Here is a 22946-nt window from a genome sequence, read left to right as displayed (position 1 = left end):
ATGGAGCTCTAATATTGAAATATAATTAAGCATAAATATTATTACAAGATGGAAGATGATAAGGAAAACGAGCAGCACTAAAATAAAAGACCTAATCAGCAGCTACCATAGGAAATATTGCATTAAAACAAAACAAAAAGCGAGAGCAAACTTGAAAGGATATGAAGGTCACAGAAAGCCAGAAATACGAAGTAGAAAATTCGAAGAATCTGAGCTCAATACACAATACCATGAAGCCACTCCTTGAGAAAAAAATTAAGATATTAACTTCCAAAGAGAAAAAGTTCCAATATGTAGCCAAATTAATGGCGAGATGCAGCAAAATCATACCTGTCCAAATCCTTGAATTGAAGATTGTCTGTATTGTTGTGGAGCAAGGAGTTGCTGTTGACTGTGAGGTAACTGCATCATCTTTTGCCTTTGTTGTTATTGCTGCTGCTGTTGTTGAGTTTATTGTTGAAGAGAATCTCAAAAACACTCTGTTTAAGATATTCATCTCTTCTACTATCATCTACAACTTACACAAGCATCAATCAAGTTGAGCTTTTTCTTACACAAGTACAGAGTTAAATTCAATGAAGGTTTTCAGGACTTTTGGTAGTAAAAAATCCCATCATCAGTAACCAAACAATAATAATCACAACCATCACAATTCCTGAAGCAAACCTAATTCAACTACAGCCTTAATAAATAGAAAGGATAAAATGTAAATACATGTTATCCAGAAAACAACAACTACTGCCTGACCCTACATGTTATTATAATGGGATGAGTATATGCACCTATTTTCTACATTAGTCAATTCTTTCTCTACCGGCTAATTCAATTCAAGAAAACTCAACCATATATTGACAATGGGACTTTATAACTGACAAATATTCCTCCTCATATCAACCTTTTACCGCCTGCCACTTGCTCCAACTCGAGGTATGCCTTTAACTTCAGATTCCTGCATTAATAGAAGAAACATTTTAGATAGATGGATTGAACAACTTTATTAGGAGATGATTGAACAACTTATAAATCAAGTTACCTGTGGCGAATGCAGATAGATGTATGTCTTTGCGGTTTGTGGGTTGTGATTCTCTGCATCCTTACCCCAGTCATAACACACCTAAACAAAACCATATCATATCAACAATTTAGAACCGTTCCATGTCTACTCGGGATGGAAATGGTTCAGATATACTAAGATTGAAGTTTCTTCTGATGATTTCACATTTTTACTCAACACCTAAAGGTCCAAGACACATTATGAAGAAACCATACATATCACTACACACTGCTTAATGATATGAGATTAAATATTATTCCCACTATATCCATTGCATTTAGGTACTTTAAGCTTTATGTAGCACACACAACAACTTAGTTTAGACATATGGTCCTTAATGATATGAGATTAAATATAATTCCCTCTACTTTGTAACTAGCACATTTGAATGTCACTTGTCAGAAAGTCAATTTGAGTGACATAATCATAATCACAAAGATAGGAAAGTTATACACATTACCGAATATGCATATACTGAGCCATCGTTGTGGAAAGCACTCGAAGGTATAGGGTGAGGGCACCGTGACATGGCCTAAAAAATTACATAAAGTCAGCTACACATTAGACTTCAACTCTTAAGAAGAAATTAACCAAAGAACCAGCATTAAGGCAATTTTTTAATTGGTGACATAATCTTATGAAAAACATTAAAAGCCCACAAGTAGGCATATATATATATATATTTGGTTGGTGACCATAATTTTCAATGGTGGTTCAGAATCAGAACATAATGAATACGTAATCTTAGAAGTGATAACCCAAATGGTGAAAGTAAATGGTCACATCCTTTCTCGCAAATTAGGATCAATACGAAAGGCAAAAGGCACAGCCATAGGTGGTGAATTGTACTCTTTCATATTCACATTCACTTGATATTGATGATATGGATTTTGATTTTCCATCATTTTCTCCACAGCCATCTCCTTTTGTTGTTGCATTTCCAAATTATCAACAAATCATTACAAATTAATCACCATTATTTTTTCTTTTTCTTTCTTTTAACTCCCGTGTGTGCCAAACTATATTTAATTAACAATGCTTAAATCCTCCAGGCAACTCATTGTTCCTTGAATTCACTATTATAGTATACACAGAATATAATGAAGAAGGAATGAGAGACTATACCAGTTCAAAGATGAGACGATTATTTTCTTCCTCCAAATTTTCAACCTGAAAAATAAAAAATTGGAACATAAAGTTCATAAGATTGTTAATCAAGAGCTAAAGAATAAAAATAAAATGGACTGGTTTAAATATTTATACATACATATAGTAGAACATTAATTAAGATTAGGGTGCTAATTAAGCTAACCCTTTGGTTAAAGACACCATCAAGGCCTTGTTTAAGGCTTCTTTCTATGTCCATGAGCTCCAAGCAGCATCGAACCGATATCTAACCCTTTCAAGTGCCTGCAAAATATACGAAACTCGAACCCGAGACCTTACTTGAGGGAAAAGAACGCGTTTTCTTTATGGCTCCGATGAACAACATATTAGTGAAAGAAAGATTTACCTGAGCTCAATCTCCATGTTGTCATTCTCTTTCTTGATTCTATCAATCTCATTCTTCAGGCTCTGCGTTTTTTTTTTCAAACAGGAAACCCTAAATGTTAAGTATATTTACCAGTTGTGAAATCGAACACGAAGTCCAAATAGTGAAATCAAAATAAGTGTACCAGTTGTGCTGGGAGATAAGCATAAGAAATCAAAATCCCATGAATAGAAATCTAACATGCCTCCGAAATCGAACACGAGCTCCAAATAGTGAAAGATGAACTCGAACTCCAAAGATCGCCAAGACGAACTCGAACCTATCTAACTTCAATCTAGAACACCAACAGGCACTCGAACTCCAACGAACATGAACGAGTACAGACGATACAGTTTTAGCGCAAGAAGAAGAAGAAAAAAACAGCAGAGAGAGAGAGAGAGGGGTTCACGCAAAGAAGTGTGGAATTTAAATAAACCGACTCTAAAGATTATCTTTGTCAGTTTACATTGAACCGATGCTAATGAGCCTAATTGGCGTCGGTTCAATTTAGACTGACCCTATTAGTTAGGTCGTTAGCATCGGTTTTTATAAAAACCGACACCAATGATCCTCAGAAACGCGCGTTGTGCTTAAAAATAATATTTAGAGTCAGTTATTGAAAATAACCGACTCTAATAAGGCCTTATTAGAATCGGTTTTTTCTAATAACCGACTCTAATAACCTTTAGCTACGGTTCTTATAGATAGCCGTAGCTAATAAGGCGTAGCTATAGGCCATTTCTGTACTAGTGATGGACCAGTTCCGCCTTCAATTGTAGTACCCCCTAAGTTAGAACTTAAAGAATTACCAAACCATTTAAGGTACGTTTTCCTAGGCGAAGGTGATACTCTTCCTATAATTATCTCTAACAAGTTAACTGAAGATCAAGAAGAGAAATTGAAAGAAGTTGTTAGAAATAGGATAGGAAGTATGGGATGGCAAATTTCAGACTTAAAAGGAATTAATCCTAGTATTGTAATGCACATAATTCACTTAGAAGAAGATAAGTCACCTAAAGCAGATAGGCAAAGACGCTTAAATCTGAACATGAAAGAAGTAGTAAAAAATGAGATTACTAAACTTTTAGACAATGGAATCATTTATCCTATCTCGGATAATGAATAGGTTAGTCCAATCCATTGTGTACCTAAAAAGGGAGGCATAACTATAGTAAGGAATGATGAAGGTGAATTAATACCTACGTGAACCACCACCGGTTGGAGGGTTTGTATAGATTATAGGAACCTAAATAAAGCAACCAGGAAAGATCATTTTCCTCTACCTTTCATTGATCAAATGATCGAAAGGATAGTCGGTCATGCATTTTATTGTTTTCTCGACGGTTATTCCGGATTCTTTCAAATATACATGTACCCGGATGACCAAGATAAAACAACCTTCACATGTCCTTATGGAACTTTTGCATATAGGAGAATGCCCTTTGGTCTATGTAATGCACCAGCAACTTTTCAACGTTGTATGATTGCAATATTTAACGATTTCATTGAAGATATCATGGAAGTTTTTATGGATGATTTTTCAGTTTATGGAGATTCCTTTGATGCATGTTTACAAAACTTAGATAAAGTGTTGTCTAGATGTGAAGAAACGAATTTAGTTTTAAACTGGGAAAAATGTCATTTCATGGTAGACGAAGGAATTGTTTTAGGTCATAAAATATCTGAAAAATGATTAGAAGTGGATAGAGCAAAAGCTTCAGTCATAGAGAAATTACCCCCACCAACTACTATTAAGGGAGTAAGGTCATTTTTAGGACATGCAGGTTTCTACAGAAGATTTATAAAAAACTTTTCTGTGATTTCCAATCCACTTATTAATTTGCTTATGAAGGATTCAACTTTTGATTTTAATGAAGATTGTATAAAAGCTTTCAAAACATTGAAAACCGCCTTAGTCAGTGCACCCATAATTGCTAAACCCGATTGGGATTTAACTTTCGAAATTATGTGCGATGCAAGCGACTTAGCCATAGGATGTGTATTAGGTCAAAGGAAGGATAAGAAACTTCATGTCATATATTATGCAAGTCACACATTGTCCGGTGCACAGTTAAATTACCCCACAACCGAAAAAGAAATGCTAGCGGTAGTTTTTGCATGTGATAAGTTTAGGTCGTATCTATTAGGATCTAAAGTTATTATATATATACCGATCACGCAGCTTTAAGGTATCTATTCGCTAAGAAATATGCAAAACCGCGTCTTATTAGATGGGTCTTGTTATTACAAGAATTTGAGATAGAAATTAAAGATAAAAAAGGGAGTCAAAAACCTTGTCGCTGATCATCTATCAAGGCTTGAAGATGAAAACGGTCCTATCGGTGAAACAACCGGTATACGAGATGATTTCCCCGATGAATTTCTTAAACAAATAAAAAGTGTCATATCGCCATGGTATGCGGATATAGCTAATTATCTCGCAGCTCATATTGTCCCAGAATGATTAAACTCCCAACAAAAGAAGAAATTCTTTTCCGATATTAAAATGTATTTTTGGGAAGATCCTTTCTTGTTCAAAACATGTGGAGATGGTATAATTAGGAGATGCGTCAGTGAAGATGAATATGAGTCTATAATGTCAGAATGCCATTCAAGCTCTTATGGAGGGCATAACGGCGTAAGTAAAACAGTAGCTAGGATATTAGAATGCGGATTCTTTTGGCCTACGTTGTTTAAAGACGTTCGTTTGTTTGTTAACCGGCCTGACAAATGTCAAAGAACCGGGAATTTAGGAAGGAAAGATGAGATGCCTCTCACAAGCATGTTAGAAGTTGAAATCTTCGACATGTGGGGAATCGATTTCATGGGTCATTTTCCCCCTTCTTTTGGTAAAACTTACATATTAGTAGCCGTAGATTATGTTTCAAAGTGGGTTGAAACAATTGCAACCCCGACAAATGATTCTAAAGTTGTTGTTAAGTTTCTTGATGAAATATTTTGTAGATTTAGAGTCCCTAGATTTATGATAAGTGATGTAGGTACCCATTTCATAAGCAGAAGTTTTGAATCGCTTATGAAAAAGTACAGAATACACCACCGCGTATCTACGCCATACCATCCTCAATCGAATGGTCAAGCGGAAATATCGAATAGAGAACTCAAATGGATACTAGAGAAAACAGTTTCGTCTTCAAGAAGAGACTGGGCACGCAAACTTAACAATGCGTTATGGGGATACCGTACTGCATTTAAAACACCTATAGGAATGACACCGTACCGACTCGTGTATGGAAAAGCTTGTCATTTGCCAGTAGAATTAGAACATAAAGCATATTGGGCTATTAGAACACTTAATTATGATTTTCCAAAAGCAGGAAAGAAGCGTTTGTTCGACTTAAACGAGTTGGATGAATTACGCCATTTATCCTACGAAAATGCAAGGATATATAAATAAAAAGTGAAAAAATGGCATGATGCCAAAATTAAAGTTAAAAGCTTTAATGTAGGGGATAAAGTATTACTGTTTAATTCTCGACTCAGGTTATTTCTAGGTAAGCTTAGGTCTAGATGGTCAGGACCATTTATAGTCATTAAAACTTTCGATTATGGATCCTTAGAACTAGAAAGAACCGATGGAGGTCGATTCAAAGTTAACGATAATCGATGCAAAATCTATTATGAAAATGCTCCAACCCAAGAAATTGAATTTGTGGACGTGTTCTATGAAGATTAATTCATTAATTTTCATACTTTTTATCTTTTATTTTGTTTATTGTTTAACTTTTATTTTTACTTGTTTTAATTTGAATTCAATTTATATAATTTATTTAATTTTACAATTTTATTTTTATGTAATTTTTAGTTTTTAGATTTGTGTATAACAAGTTTACAATTTATAAAAATTTATCAAAGTCATGTTTTTAATTAGTTTTCAGGAAATTCCTATGTGTTAGTGAAGTATTCAGGAATCTCAGTTGAGATTTCAGGAATCTCAGTAGGGATTTCAAAGTCTAAATTATTCAGGAAAAGTTAGAAAAGTTTCTGAACTTACCGATATCAATTAAATCTCAATCGTGATTCGCGAAACAGGTTTCGACGCGAGTTTCCCAAGTAGGAAACAACATGTCGCGATCGAGATTCACCAATCTCGGTCGCGACACGGGTCGTTTTTCAACCTGTCACCTTTGTTTCTTATTATTCTTGAAGCTTTGAAAAAAAATTCGAAAAAAAATGTCAATTTTATGCCCAAAAGGTATGAATTTACACCTTTTCGTTTCCAACAGACACATTAATTCATCCTGATTCCTTATATATATTTAGCAAAGGTCAGAATTATTTTTTTTACATCTTCATCTCTACCAAGAATTCTGATTTCTTCTAAATTATCCAACTTTTACCAAAAGTTACAGAACCATTTTTCTTTTACAAAAACATGACTACCAAGCAAAAATCTTCCAAGAAGACTGCTGCTGCACGCAATAATCGTACTGATTTGTCAGAACGCTACGGTGCATCATTCCCCATTTACAACCATGATGAAGGAAGATGATATTATCGATTCTGCTATGCAATTTTTGTCGAAATGCTGTACATGGATGAGTTCTTAAATGATGAACTCGGAATAAGCGAAGATATGGATCGCTTCTTAAGGAATTTAGGCTGGTCTAAGTTCGCCTATATGCGGTTTCCAATTATTGGAGACTAGATTTTGGAATTCATTTGTACAGTTCGCTTTGTGAATAAGCATCGTGTTCGTCTAAGTTTTCGCAAAGATGGCGAAACTTTCACTTTTGGATACCCTGAATTACATGCTTGGTTTGGTTTCCCACCCAAGGATACTACAAATTACCATCCTGGCAGAGACATGACATCCCGGGACATTTGGAGGATGTTAACTGGCTTTTGGCGTTTCAATCCAAGTCTCGCCTACAATAAGTCCATCAACTCCAATTCCATGTTGTATCTACACAAGTTCCTATGTCACCGTTTGTTTGGACGTACTGGTAGCAGTGTCGTCCATGACACAAACTTTTATGTATTATGCGATATTTTCCCAGGCAACACCATCAATTCTTCGAAGATATTGATGGAAGGTTTGGTTGCCGCATCACGATCCAAAGATAAGAAGATTGGATTTGGGAATATAATTTGTGGCATCATCCTTGGAGCAATTTCTGTTCCATGGACTGAAGAATATTTTTCGAGTCAGTCCAAGATTTCTTTCTTCGGAAGAAAGACAAATCTTCGTTCAAGCGAAGATTGATCGTTACCGGGCCATGCGAATCCCAATTCAATGGGATGAAAATTTAGTTTAAATTGTTTTTGTTTTGTTTGTTTTCAATTTGTATATATTTTGGACATAGGTTTTTTTTAACTTTCATTGTATATATGTTCTTATTCATTTTTGTACATAAATATTTCATGCAATAAATTTTACTTTATCTTAATGATTTCATTTTATGTTATGATTCATGTCTGCTTAAATTTATTAAGTTCAGAAATGAAACTGTACAATGGATATTAGATGCTATTAAGTGCTAATAAATGATTAATCATTTAACAAGTTAATGTACATTCATTTTACATTTAATTCACTTACCCACTTAATGTTCATTTATGTTACATTAAACTCTAATTAAACCATTTTGTGGTTCATTAATCATATTTTAATAAGGTTAAACCTTTGGTTTCTCCTTCATTTAATGTTTTATTTTGTGTTTTTAAGTTTCAGGTATTAAACTATTCATACATAGGACATATTTGCACAGAAATTTCGTCAAAACGGAATTTTTATTCGTGTTTTTCAGCCACCAGGGCACGAATCTTGGCAGAGATTGCGAAATCTCTACGCGAGCAGCGAAAATCGACGAATTTCTGGAGATTAACTCTCCAGAAATTGCCGTGTCGCGACCTGTAGGGGGTGTGAGTTCCGATTTTTGCACTAAATTTTGCCTATTCCTATTCCTATACTAACTCTAAACACCTATATTCAATCCTATATATACCTACTTCTTACACAAACATCACATCACCTCTAATTTTACCCAATTATCCGGACACAAACCCAAGGTCACCGAAGCTAACCGTCTTCGTGTGCGATATGGAGCTTATTTTGACATAGAGTCCGAAGCGGAAGGAAAACGCTATACTCACTTTTCCGGGACCAAAATGGAATTCATTGACATGCCTTTTCTCCATTTTGATACGATAAGCGAGTTATCCTTCTCGGACCGAATTAATGAATTTCTTACTACTCTTGGTTGGCATGCCTTTGCAAGCATGAAATTTCCTCATAATGATGAATTCATTATTGAGTTTTTAGTTACTTTGAAATTTGATAAGAGGAAGAGGTTTATCACTTTTAGGAATAATGGTATTACTTATCAAATTGATTATGAAGCTATGGGCAATATGTTTGGTTTTCCAACTAGTGGTTTTGTTGAAAGGCCTAAGGAAATTGATTCACACACCATTTGGCATGCATTGTCGGGCCAAGACACTTTTTACCCTAAAAACACATCTAGCAAGTTGATTCGTGACAATTGTGTGTTTTATTTTCACAAATTCTTGAGTTTCTCCTTGTTTGGAAGGGTTGAGAGTTCCAAAGTCCAAGTTCGGGATTTATTTGTGCTTGATTGTTTGTTGAAAGGTCTCCAAATTGATAGCATAGGAATGCTCTTTGATAATTTAGCCCGTGCCTCCACATCCCATACTAAGCAAGTACCATTAGGTAATTTTATTATCGGGATTGTGATGGGTGCACGTGGAGAATTAATGGATTTTCAAAACCTCTCTTACCATGGCAATTTACCTCTTTTGGATATCTCGGCTCTTCTTCGAGCTAATTTATTGCTTAGAAGGTCCCCCCGTTTTTGTTTCATATGAGGAGCGTATTGCGCATCTTAGTGGTTATACGGGTGGAGGAGCTTCTAGTTCACATGGTGTAGGTACCGAAAAGGGTGGTGAAGAAGAAGCGGGTGAGGAAGAGGCACATGATGAACCACAAGCCCAAGCACATGTAGGTGAAGAGCACAATGTTGATGAACCCGTTAATTTGCAACGAATTTTGAACCAAATAAATGCACACAATCGTCAATTGAACTTGAGGTTGGATGATATCGTTGAAAGTAACCAAGCAATGAGTTCAAGAATTGCCGAGATGGACACCAATATCAACACCTTGCGGAGGGAGCACAAGTCAACAAAACATCGGGTATTATCATTCTTCAACTTGCAAACATAATTCTCCTTCCTAGGAATCTGGAAACCATCTGGTTGGGTCATGTAGATCTCTTCCTCCAAATCTCCATGCAGAAAAGCTATCTTTACATCAAGTTGCTCAAGCTCCAAATCCTGATGTGTAACTATGGCTAGCAACACTCTAATATAGGTGTGTCTGACTACTGGTGAGAATATCTCCCTCTCTTTGATTGAAACCTCTAGCAACAACTCTAGCCTTATACTTGACTCCCTCTACAGGTGATATCCCTTCCTTCATCTTGAGAACCCACTTGCAAGTAATAATCCTTCTCCCTGGAGGTGGTATGACTAAATCCCATGTTTGATTCTTATGAAGGGACTCCATCTCATCTCCCATAGCAGCAAGCCATTTCTCAGAATCGGTGCTTGAAACAGCTTCTTGGTAAGTTGATGGTTCACAAGTGTCCACCTTTTCAGCAACCTGTAGTGCATAGCCCACCATGTCCTCATACCTCTTAGGTGGCCTAACTCCAACCCTCCTTGGTCGATCTTAAGCTAAGCTACGATGTGTAGCTTCAGATGGTTGAGAAACTGATGGTGTAGATTCGGGTAGCTCTATTTCTGCTTCTAACTCTTATTTAGCTCCACCATTCTGTTGTGGTGTATTCCTGACTGTGTGATGCCGAGCAATCCCTTCATCCTTATAGAACTGATCAAACTCAAACAAGCAGAATTCCAAACCATTATCAGTTCGCAACCTCTTTATCTTCTTTCCTGTTTGGTTTTCCACCAATGCTTTCCACTGCTTGAAATTCTTGAAAGCTTCACTTTTATGCTTCATCATGATGACCCAAGTCATCCTTGAATAATCATCAATCATAGACATAAAATATATGTGACCTCCTAAAGACTCAACTCGAGATGGACCCCAACAATCAGAGTGGATGTAATCAAGTGTGCCTTTTGTTATGTGAATAGCTTTGGGAAACTTGCTGCGATGTAGTTTCCCAAAGACACAGTGTTCATAAAACTCCAGACTCTTGACCTTATGATCATCAAGAAGATCATTCTTTGATAGAATATGCATCCCTCTTTCGCCCATATGACCAAGTCTCATATGCCATATCTTTGTCATATCCTCCTGGTCAATCTCTGATGATGCAGCATTAGCTGAACCTGTAACAGTGGAACCTTGTAGGAAATACAAAGTACCATGCTTCACACCTTTCAGAATCACATCAGAACCTTTACAGACATGTAGAACTCCATCTTTTCCCGATCAGCTGAGACCCCTGCTGTCTAACAGACTCAGAGATATCAGATTCTTCGTCATCAATGGAACATGCCTGACTTCGTTCAACGTGCAGAACTTACCATCATATGTCCTCAACTTGATCGAGCCTATTCCAACTGCTTTGCAGACATGACTATTAGCCATTGAAATGCTACCTCCATCTACCTGCTTATAAGTTGAAAACCAATCTGTCCTTGGACAAATATGATAAAATGCTCTTGAATCAAGAACCCACACATTAAAGTGATGAGTGTGTCCATCAGCCACTAGAGCAATATCGTTTTCAGAGCTGGTGTCACCATCTGCTACAACAGCAGAACCTGGTTGATTTTCTGATTTCTTCTTCTTCTTTGGACAATCAGTTTTCCAATGTCCTTTCTCCTTACAATAATTACAGGTGTCGTTTGGCTTGGGACCTTTTGAGAAAGGCTTCTTAGACTTCTTCTTTCCACCGTTTCCCTTTCCCTTACTGCTGCTGGCAAACAGTCTAGAGGCCTGATTATCTGTACATGTATTGCTCGCCTTATGGCGCAACTCCCTGCTATAAAGAGATGACCTAACTTCTTCCAGAGTCACAGAGTCTTTACCAACAATAAATGATTGAACAAAATTCTCATATAAAAGCGGTAAAGACACCAACAGAATCAAAGCAGCATCTTCATCTTCAATTTTCACATTAATATTACGTAATTCTAGTAATAATGTGTTCAATTGATCTAAATGATCCCTGAGTTGCGTACCTTCCTGCATTCGCATCCCAAACAGACGTTGTTTCAGAAGAAGTTTGTTCGTTAGAGATTTCGTCATGTATAAGCTCTCTAACTTCATCCACAGGCCGACAACAGTCTCTTTGCCTGAGACCTCAGTGATGACGTCATATGCGAGGCATAACATAATTTTCGAGTGTGCCTTTTCTTCCAGAATCGCCATCTCAGCAGCGACTTCTCCCGTTGCCTTCTTCAACATAGCCCGCATCTTGATCTGCCATAGACTGAAACTATTTCTCCCACTAAACTTTTCGATTTTCACGTTCATCATAGACATCTTTCTCTCCAGAAAACAAAACACCGATCGGAAACCGAAAGCTCTGATACCAGTTTGTTGTGCGGAATTAATGAAAGATAAATAAACAAACAATCGAAAAATATAGATTTACGTGGTTCACCAACGTTATGTTGGCTAGTCCACGGGCAGAAAGAGAATAGTATTATTAGGAGTCGAAAATCAGATTACATGATTAGGTTTACATAGTGGGGTATTTATAATACTCAATCTAACCTAATCCCACTAGGAACCCATGATCTCAATCCAACTAGGAACCCATGATCCCAATCCAACTAGGAATCTGAAACCCAATACTACTCCGAATAGGAAACAAGATATACTGATTTAAGGAATAACGACAGTAGAGAATCAGAAATTGAAAACCCACTTAGGTTATTCTTTACTCTTATCTTTGTAATAAATAAATGTGTTAGTGTTGGATCGTTTCCTAAAGACACTTGCTTTTTTTTCTGCTGCACTTTTGAAGAAAATTCCAAGCAAGGGTAATATCTTATATCCTTTAAGTTTTAATATTTTTGTATAGTTTTACCAGGACTATGGAAGCCAACCTAGAAATTTGGAATTGGAAGTTTGGCATGACTTAGCTTCTATATGCATATCACAGTGACATGACATGATGCTGAGATTTTTCTTTCCAAATGCAAGGCCGTCAATTGCTTCTTTGAGGATGTGGCTGATTCTATTTTGGGTCTTCCTTTACGACCATTTGCTACCGATCGATTCTATTGGCCTGGCTCCTATAATGGCTGTTATGAGGTAAAATCTGGCTACAAAATGGCGATTGAGGTAAATAGAATTTTTAATGGTTTTCCGGGTTCGTCATCTGGGCCTGGACGGCTGTGGAAACATTTATGGAAACTCAATTTACCTTTGAAGATTCTTCACCTATTGTGGGCATGCTGTCATAATTTTTTACCGTGTGCTACTAATCTCATTCGGAAAAAAATCCAGGTTGCTCCTTATTGCCCATTTTGCGGACATGATGGTAGTTCTCTGATACATTTGATGAAATTTTGTCGACGAACGAGAGATCGATGGAATTGTGGTGGATTCTCTGTGAAGGTGTATTCGGTTGAAGGGATGTCATGTTTGGAATGGATGGAGAAGGTTTCTTTGATATTGCCGAATTCTGAATTTTCTCTCTTTTGTTGTTTCATTTGGATGATTTGGTACGACCATAATCTGATCACGCATGGAGAAAAATCTCTTGATGACCGGGCTTTTGTTAATGGGGCGAAACGGGCATCTGAATCGATATGTCTTCATCCCCCTTCTTTAATTACTGTTAGTCATGGTTTGGGTAAATGGGATCCTCCTCCTCTTGGTTTTGTCAAATTAAATTGTGATGCATCTTTCTCTTCTCATCGTGGTTCTGGGGCGGCTGGTTTTCTGGTGCGTGATACTGTTGGTAATGTTTTGATGAGCGGGGCGTGTCCGTTAGGGGCGTGTTGGTCTGTGATTCATGCGGAGATTTTAGCCATTTTGAATGGTTTAATTTTTGCGAAGGAATGTGGATTTGCAAATTTGGTGGTTGCATCTGATTGTAAATTGGCTATTGAGGCAATTCGGGTTGCTAGAGATGTTAGTTACAATGATGTGGTGATTCAACAGATTCTGACAGTAGCTAGTTCCTTTTCTGATGTGCGATTCGTATTCGAGGGTCGTTCCTTTAATGCTGCTGCTCATGAATTGGCAAAATGGGGACTCACTTTACTTTGTCCTCAAATTATTGTTGCTGATTTTCCAGCTTTCTTGGCTTCTTGTATTGAAACTCATATTTCTGGGTAATATAAGTTGCTTTCTTAAAAAAAATTATAATTTTTGCTCAGTCGGTACTTTATAATCTAGGTTAATTAAGGGTCAAAAATACCTTTAACATATTTATTTAAAAAAAATAAAAATAAAAATGGATTAATCTATATGGTATAATCTTGATATTCTTCATAAAAACTGAGGATAGTGCATCCTCCCTGTAAAAATCAACTGAACATTTGGAGGCTGCACCATTTATTAAAGAGACAATATGACCATAATTGCTGAGGAATCATGCTTTATTTACAACTTTATTCATAATTTCATTCAGATGACCACAATTGCTGAGGAATTATACTTGGTTTATAATTTTATACATAATTTTGTTTGTCATTTTACCCAAATATGTGTTTTGAATGTGTTGGCCCAAAATAAAATAAATTTTATTTTATGTATATAGAATGCTTGGGTTTTGATTTTAGGATGTAGTTTATATTTTATCTAGAAAATAATAAAGGATAAAATAAAAATACATTCGTAAACTCACCTTAAGTACGCGAGGCGTGCATTTCTATACACTGGGCGTAACCAGACTTACGCGGGACATGTTCTTTGTCTCGGCAAGCTAAAGGCTAGTTCTCGCCCAGAGCCCGTTTTCGGTCACCGACTTCTCTAAACGCGCCCGGACACAACTACGAGCTCACCCCCACACCTAGGCCCAAGATTTGAGAATCTCTCCAACCACAAGGTAGTGGAGTGATGTGGCATGGTAGTTAGTGGTGGTTTGTGGAAGTTGAGGAAGTGGGGTGATGTGGCAAGGTAGTGGGCAAGGTTAGAGAGAATTTTAAGGGTTAGTTGATAAACAATTACCAAAATACCACTCAACAATTACCAAAACGCCACTCCAAAAAACTATAAATAGACCCTCCATTCTTCATAATAACACACACTCAACACAACAAAAACCCCATCTCAAAGCTCCAATGCTTAATCTCTAGTTCCTTTTGTTCTTAGTTCTTCAAGTTCTTCAAGTTCTTCTTTTTCGTTCTTCAAGTTCTTAGTTTTAATTCCTTCTTTTAGCTTGCTCTAGCTTTAATCCAAGTTCCAATAGCCTCTTTCCAAGTTTTTTCAATTCAATTTAGCATTCCCAAGCCTTTAATTTGCTCAATTCATAGCTAGAATTCTGTTTTTCAAATTAATTTTCCAGATTCGTCCAAGTATTTTCAAAGCCCGATTTCGTCCGTTTAAATTCATTTTTTTCTTTCAATCCCTTCAACAAAGTTGTTCCTGACGTCTTGAATTTCAATCTAATATATTTATTTTCCCAATTCCATGTTCAGAAACTATACTTACAAGCCAATCTTTACAGCTCAAATTCTTTTAGATACTATGTTTCCAGAATTTCCCAGATTCGTCCAGTTATTTTCAACTCCCAATTTCGTCTACTTAAAGTCCGTTTTAGCCTTCGATCCCTTATAGAAGTTTGTTCCTCACGTTCTGAAGTTAAATTTAGCCTATTTACTCGTCCAATTCCGTGTTCTTAAGCATCCAAACGAGCCTACCGAAGTTGAAGGTTGAATCTGCCCCATTTACCTACTATACGTTTAGTCATTGCCAAGAGCACATACCGTACGGGCCCGACCGGCTGCAGCTCTCCGAGAACCTCGCACCAACGCCAAAATTCAACATCAATCCAAGATAGCTATTGTGTCTCCGAGTTTGTTGTTGAATTTCAATTTATTTTATCGCATTTCAATTCTTTGTATTGATTTGTTTATTCTAATACAATTGATTACCTATATGTTTAATATAGAGATTTCTCAATTGTAATTCATTTCATTTTAATGCTTACTTTGCACATATGTATTCAAACACTTATCCATATCAATAAATACCAATTTTCCCAAATCTCGTGTCAATTTTGCACTTTAATTTCCTTTATTTTTCCGTCTTTAATTTATCCACATTAGCTTAAATAAAAATAATTTATCTCGCAAAGTTTCTATAACGGCGCGAGAGACCCAAGAGGGACTTTTCCAATCCTTGCGTCCCTCGTCAATCGCTTGGATTAGATTTCAAGTTTTGGCGCGCAAATTCTATAAACTTAACCATTTTTAATTGAGAAATAATCTTCTCTGGCACGCCCGCACCCTAACCACACGTGACAAGGTTGAAATTAGCATATTCGCAAAATATCGCTAACAATTTTTGGCACGCCCAGTGGGACGTTTTGTTTTTAGCTTAGCCAAAAATTGCAAAACCCATCACACACGTTTTTTTTTCTCTCACACTCAGCTTTTCAATTTAGTTTATTATTATTCCATGCTCTTACTTTATGCAATTTTATTCGCTTTATTTTCATAATAAATTTGATTTAATCATTTTTTCTATTATCCACGGAGAATGCCTCTGAATATCAATAGGTGCAAAGCAATCGAACCATGACGAGGACAGCATACGAAAATGCAAGGGATGCTACGATACCGATGTATTTTGGTAGTTTCAATCGAGATCGACATTTTACAATAAATGCAACCGGATTGTGGGTCCATTGGTACACCGTCTTTAGATGCTACGACGATGGCTATGTTCAGTTTATTCATAGCGATGAACATAATATCGACTACAAGTGTTGTGCTTACATTCAAACCGCGTCATTCTATGATGATCAATATGGTTGCTATGTGGAGCAAGTCCAGGAGTCCCATAAAAATCCACATGGTCCTGATTATATTGAAGTATGGGAGCATCTACGGATGAGTAATCCTCATTGCCGAAATAACTATATTTGCAATTATAGGGATGAAAACCTCCATTTTCATCGTCCATGTCGGCAATCTTGCTTTGAAAGAAGTACGGTCATGGCTCCAATCGAGCATAAGACATATGAAAATGTTGTGTGCTCTAATATGAGTTATGACCAAAATTCTTTCAAGGATTCTAGTCGTGTGGCAGAGGTGGAAGAAGTCCAAGTTGTTGAGGATGATGGAGAAATCAAATCATTACTTATAGAGGAGAACCAATCAAAGGACGATGAATATCAACGATTTTTGGATCAACTCGAGAAACAGACGGCTAATATAGCAGCTTCTTTCAGAGCCTGCATTGAAGGCTGTATCGGGGCCATCCAAGATGGAATACTTCATCATAATACAAAGTTAGAAGCATTTTCCACTCGCCCGACTCTTCCAAAAACGAAGATTCCTAACGGTGAGACGGCAATAGAAAGTCAAGAGGATGGAGACGATCCCTATGACTATGACTCTAAGTCCATGCAAGAGGATGACGTCGCTTCCAATGATCTTGATTCGGGGGGCATCCACGAAACTACTATAGAAATTCAACAGGAAGAACGAGATGTTTTTAGGAGCTACGTTTTAGAATCCAGCGAAGAGGATGATGTCGTGTCTAGTGATCTTGATTCGGGGGGCAGTAAAGAGGAAGCAATTCAGCAAGAACCCACTCTAGAAGTATTGCCCATAGATGCAAATCCCCCAAAGTCAATAGAATTTCCAGGGAGTCCCGACGTGAACAAAAAGATAGTTGTACAAGCCCAGGAAGAGGAGGAAAATATATCTCATAACCTCAATTCGGATTTCAGTCGGGAGGGTGACGACCCATCAAGCACTTCTAACTCGGAGGGAATCCACGAAGGACCTGTAGAAATTCAAGAAGATGAGGAAGACGTTTCTTGGAGCTATGATTCAGAATCTAGTCAAGAGGATGAGGTATCCAACCCGGGGGGCATCCAAATGGAAGAGGTGCAAGAATTTATTCTAGAAGAATCTCTCATTCTTGTGAAGTCTTTAAAATCAGAAGATCTTATCGAAAGTTGTGATATCGAAGAAGAAGCGGCTTCAGAAACACATGAAAATAAAGAAGATATTTTCTACGATTGTAAGTCGCAACTCAGTCATGATGAAGAAAACTTCTATGATCATGGTTTGGGGGGGCAGTCAAGATCAAGAGATTAATCGAGAATCCACCCCAGAAATACCTCTAATGATTCTTCCAACAACTCATGTTTTTCCAGAGCCTATGATCACTATGAAGTTTGTTAACTCGAGTAGAAGATCAAGTTTGCAATCCATGATTCTACTTGTCATCAGTCTACTTCAGTTGTCCTACCATCCAGACAAGTCACAAGGTTTTTACTTCTTAACCGTGTTTATTCATTTAGACTCTAGTTTACAAATACTTTTTATTATGCGGAAAGAGAGTCATGAAAATAAGAGTCTAGACATGGAAACTCATATCCCTCTTGTAGAGATGTTACTGAGCATTTTATTGTATGAGGCTATAACATGATTTTGTACTTACAACATAGCCCATAAGACCATTCATGGCCAAAATAAGTTGACGTTTTCGCCAGCACCAAAAAAAATAATAATAAAAAAAAAATATTCCAGTTTTCAAAATAAATTATTTATGTTCATGTTTCCATTTGGTTCATATTTTCTACTTTTGTTTTCGCATCTTCTTCATTTGTTTCAAACTCTAACTCACAAACCAGAACACTCAATCATTACCATTTCTAAATCGTATTTGTTATCTATTAGTTGATTCCGGTTAATTAAAATACCCAGGACCAAACTTTTGGTAATTATTGATCTCAAAATCATAATTTCCATCAAACAACTGTTCTGGTTAGCCATTTTTTCCCAAAATTGATTTCATCCGCCATAAACCACCTTTTCCTTCAAAACCAATCTCAATTTCTTCGTTGATATCCCAATTATAACTCTCAACTTTCATTTTGTTTAAAACGATTTCCTATAACCTTAATTTTCTCACTCGAAATCACCCCATTGCCATTTGATTTTTCTTACATCGGATAACTCGTGTATTCGAATTTTAAAATGATTCTGACACGTCCAATTTCTACGTCAAATTCAACAAATTTCAATCTGATTATTTTAGAAGTCCATTTAGCTTAGATAAACATTATACACTCCTCAATTCAAGGCAATCGTGTCCAAATTAATTTCCATCATCATCATAGCTTCAAGTTATTTTTTCATTAATCTGGAATCCTTCAATCCATTTCCATATCATTTTCAGATGCAATCTGTGATTCTAAAGTATCAATTATCTCAGAACCAAGCTTTTGGTATTTATTTGATCTGAATCAAATTTAATCCCATCAAACAACTGTTCTGAACAACTGTTTTGATCTCACACCACTCATCGGTCACGGGGTCAAGTTTGTTAGTATTTATTTATTTTTGCACAATTATCTCCATTAATTTCATCGTACATATTGCTTTGTAATTTTCCTGCTGTATTTCTCACATTTTCACAAAAAAAAAATCCATGAGCTCAAAACGAGGCTCTTATATAAATAATAAAAAAAAAAGCAAAAAAAAAAAAAATTCTAAATACATTCTTTTGTGTACAAATTTTCAATCCTAGTCAATTTATACACAAAAGAGGGGGGCAATTGTTGGCCCAAAATAAAATAAATTTTATTTTATGTATATAGAATGCTTGGGTTTTGATTTTAGGATGTAGTTTATATTTTACCTAGAAAATAATAAAGGATAAAATAAAAATAAAAATACATTCGTAAACTCACCTTAAGTACGCGAGGCGTGCATTTCTATACACTGGGCGTAACCAGACTTACGCGGGACGTGTTTTTTGTCTCGGCAAGCTAAAGGCTAGTTCTCACCCAGAGCCCGTTTTCGGTCACCGACTTCTCTGAACGCGCCCGGACACAACTACGAGCTCACCCCCACACCTAGGCCCAAGCTTTGAGAATCTCTCCAACCACAAGGTAGTGGAGTGATGTGGCATGGTAGTTAGTGGTGGTTTGTGGAAGTTGAGGAAGTGGGGTGATGTGGCAAGTTAGTGGGCAAGGTTAAAGAGAATTTTAAGGGTTAGTTGATAAACAATTACCAAAATACCACTCAAAAATTACCAAAACGCCACTCCAAAAAACTATAAATAGACCCTCAATTCTTCATAATAACACACACTCAACACAACGAAAACCCCCTCTCAAAGCTCCAATGCTTAATCTCTAGTTCCTTTTGTTCTTAGTTCTTCAAGTTCTTCTTTTTCGTTCTTCAAGTTCTTAGTTTTAATTCCTTCTTTTAGCTTGCTCTAGCTTTAATCCAAGTTCCAATAGCCTCTTTCCAAGTTTTTTCAATTCAATTTAGCATTCCCAAGCCTTTAATTTGCTCAATTCATAGCTAGAATTCTGTTTTTCAAATTAATTTTCCAGATTCGTCCAAGTATTTTCAAAGCCCGATTTCGTCCGTTTAAATTCATTTTTTGCTTTCAATCCCTTCAACAAAGTTGTTCCTGACGTCTTGAATTCAATCTAGTATATTTATTTTCCCAATTCCATGTTCAGAAACTATACTTACAAGCCAATCTTTACAGCTCAAATTCTTTTAGATACTCTGTTTCCAGAATTTCCCAGATTCGTCCAGTTATTTTCAACTCCCAATTTCGTCTACTTAAAGTCCGTTTTAGCCTTCGATCCCTTATAGAAGTTTGTTCCTCACGTTCTGAAGTTAAATTTAGCCTATTTACTCGTCCAATTCCTTGTTCTTAAGCATCCAAACGAGCTTACCGAAGTTGAAGGTTGAATTTGCCCCATTTGCCTACTATACGTTTAGTCATTGCCAAGAGCACATACCATACGGGCCCGACCGGCTGCAGCTCTCCGAGAACCTCGCACCAACGCCAAAATTCAACGTCAATCCGAGATAGCTATTGTGGCTCCGAGTTTGTTGTTGAATTTCAATTTATTTTATCGCATTTCAATTCTTTGTATTGATTTGTTTATTCTAATACAATTGATTACCTATATGTTTAATATAGAGATTTCTCAATTGTAATTCATTTCATTTTAATGCTTACTTTGCACATATGTATTCAAACACTTATCCATATCAATAAATACCAATTTTCCCAAATCTCGTGTCAATTTCGCACTTTAATTTCCTTTATTTTTCCGTCTTTAATTTATCCACATTAGCTTAAATAAAAATAATTTATCTCGCAAAGTTTCTATAACGGCGCGAGAGACCCAAGAGGGACTTTTCCAATCCTTGCGTCCCTCGTCAATCGCTTAGATTAGATTTCAAGTTTTGGCGCGCAAATTCCATAAACTTAACCATTTTTAATTGAGAAATAATCTTCTCTGGTACGCCCGCACCCTAACCACACGTGACAAGGTTGAAATTAGCATATTCGCAAAATATCGCTAACAGAATGATTTTTGTATATAATAAAGAAAAATCATTTTTTCTGGTATGCATTCTGGTTACTACAATTAAATCATTTGTTTGTTAGGCTAAGAATAATTGTATATAAAATAAATATATAAAATTTAAAAACAAAACAACAGAAACCACCCTTATATTTCTAAAAATCTGCAATGGGTCGTTATGTTTTGCCACGAGTATTTTACTCTTGCCATGATTTTAACTGTAGTAAAGGGATATATTAGCCACAAATTTTCTTGTAGCATAAGAACAAATTTATGACACGCCCATTATTTTTCTATGGCAACTACTTAGCCACGCTCACTTGTGCCACGAGAGTATCTACCTTGAATTTATGTGGCTCAATAGTATAACCATATGAATATTATACTTGTGCCATAATTTGAATTGTGACGCAAGTGTTGATTTGTTGTAGTGTCGTATGATAGAAAGATGGAGTTTGATTGTCAATAATTATATATAATCAAAGCGGTAATATTGTACAACCTGGGAACTAGAAGTTTGAGATAGATTATAGAAAAAACATTGATTTCTAAAAACAACTAAAAAAACACTAACATTTAAAGTCATTGAATATGTTACCTCCAATCAACAATTTTTGTTTTCTTATAGTTATGAGGTTCGTTGCGTATAGTGACGGGAGGTACCATTAAGCTCATCGGTCTAACTTGGAAGAGATTCAGAGAAGATGAAGAAAGGAAAAGAAACAAGATAGAAGAAGAAAAATCATTGAAATATTAGACTGAGAGAGAGAGATGAACAAAAAGAAATCAATAAGAAGTATGTATCCTATGTGGTGGTGATGGGAGTTTATGTTTAATTTTATTATTTTATTTTAACGAATTTTTTAATTATCATTTATAAGTACTCTCAGACAGTATTAACTTAAACTTATGCCAAATTGGTTAGTTAAAAAGAGAAAGTGTTATGAATAAGTGTGAATCGATTTATTTAGATGCATTTTGGAGAAATTAACTTAAATTTTCAAGGAAGGAAAGAGTGTAAAAATAAAATAAATATTTTATAATGATTTAGGTATTTTGGAATCTTTATTGGGAAGAAAAATAATACGCAAAATATAAATTAACTCATTGTGGAATTAAACGATATAATTATGAAATGGGTAGTCTCCCTTGCATAGCTTGCAAAATATTAATAATTAAAAGTCAATGTGACGATAAAATTTACACTTCTCACGGAGTATGGATGAGGTGGTACTCTTGGCAAATTCAAAGTTAACAACTAATAAAAAAATTAACAACTCAATCCAATTCCATCATATAATTAAAAATTGATATTATTTATTTACCGTAGACATAAAAAATGATGTCTGCTAAAAGAAACTAATAATTTTTTTCCTCCTTTATTCAAATCACTGCAAAACATTTAAAAAAATTGTCATCTCAATTTAACTATAAGGTTGACATAAATTGAAATCTATTTATTTTGTTTTAATATATTTTTTTCATCGAATATGCATTTACTTTTTGTATTCTTTATAAAAGAAGTTTATTCTTTGTAGGTGAAGATGTTTTTACCGCTCAGCTACTTTTTGATAAATTTGGATAAAAAAAATATGAAAGAAAAATAAATCAATAGTCCGGGCGGGGCTCGAACCCGCGACTATAAGATTGGCATAAACTAAAATCTATTTATTATGCATTTAATTTTTGTATTCTTTATAAAGGAAGTTTATTCATCGTAGGTGAAGATGTTTTACCGCTAAGCTACTTTTTGATAAATTTGGATAAAAAAATATGAAAGAAAAATAAATCAATGGTCCCGGCAGGACTCGAACCCGCGACCTTCGGCTCATAAGACCAACGCTCTAACCAACTGGGCTACGAGACC

At 35.9% G+C, this 22946-nt stretch overlaps 1 protein-coding gene and 1 non-coding gene across 5 annotated transcripts; both read right to left on the bottom strand.

Moving 5' to 3' along the window:
- LOC136226685 (protein RAE1-like) lies at positions 1 to 3010 on the bottom strand. Of its 4 annotated transcripts, none has more exons than XM_066015307.1 (9): positions 2731 to 3010; positions 2568 to 2629; positions 2322 to 2464; positions 2180 to 2224; positions 1515 to 1586; positions 1034 to 1114; positions 896 to 949; positions 331 to 511; positions 1 to 242 (listed from the first exon to the last, which is right to left on the bottom strand). In XM_066015307.1, exons 3-7 carry the CDS (start codon positions 2418 to 2420, stop codon positions 899 to 901), a joined length of 348 nt encoding a protein of 115 aa, XP_065871379.1. In that variant the 5' UTR covers positions 2421 to 2464; positions 2568 to 2629; positions 2731 to 3010; the 3' UTR covers positions 1 to 242; positions 331 to 511; positions 896 to 898. The 4 variants fall into 4 exon arrangements, with proteins under 4 accessions (XP_065871379.1, XP_065871381.1, XP_065871380.1 ...); XM_066015309.1 differs by having other exon boundaries at positions 2367 to 2464; positions 2731 to 3007; XM_066015308.1 differs by having other exon boundaries at positions 331 to 949; positions 2367 to 2464; positions 2731 to 3001.
- Positions 3011 to 22872: 19862 nt separating this feature from the next.
- TRNAI-UAU (transfer RNA isoleucine (anticodon UAU)) lies at positions 22873 to 22946 on the bottom strand. Its single transcript has one exon. It is a non-coding gene; the product is annotated as a tRNA-Ile (tRNA).

The sequence above is a fragment of the Euphorbia lathyris genome, chromosome 4 (assembly GCF_963576675.1).
Source record: "Euphorbia lathyris chromosome 4, ddEupLath1.1, whole genome shotgun sequence".
NCBI lineage: Eukaryota > Viridiplantae > Streptophyta > Magnoliopsida > Malpighiales > Euphorbiaceae > Euphorbia > Euphorbia lathyris.
Note: the sequence above shows the minus strand (reverse complement) of the source record. Positions and strands in the feature narration are given on the sequence as shown.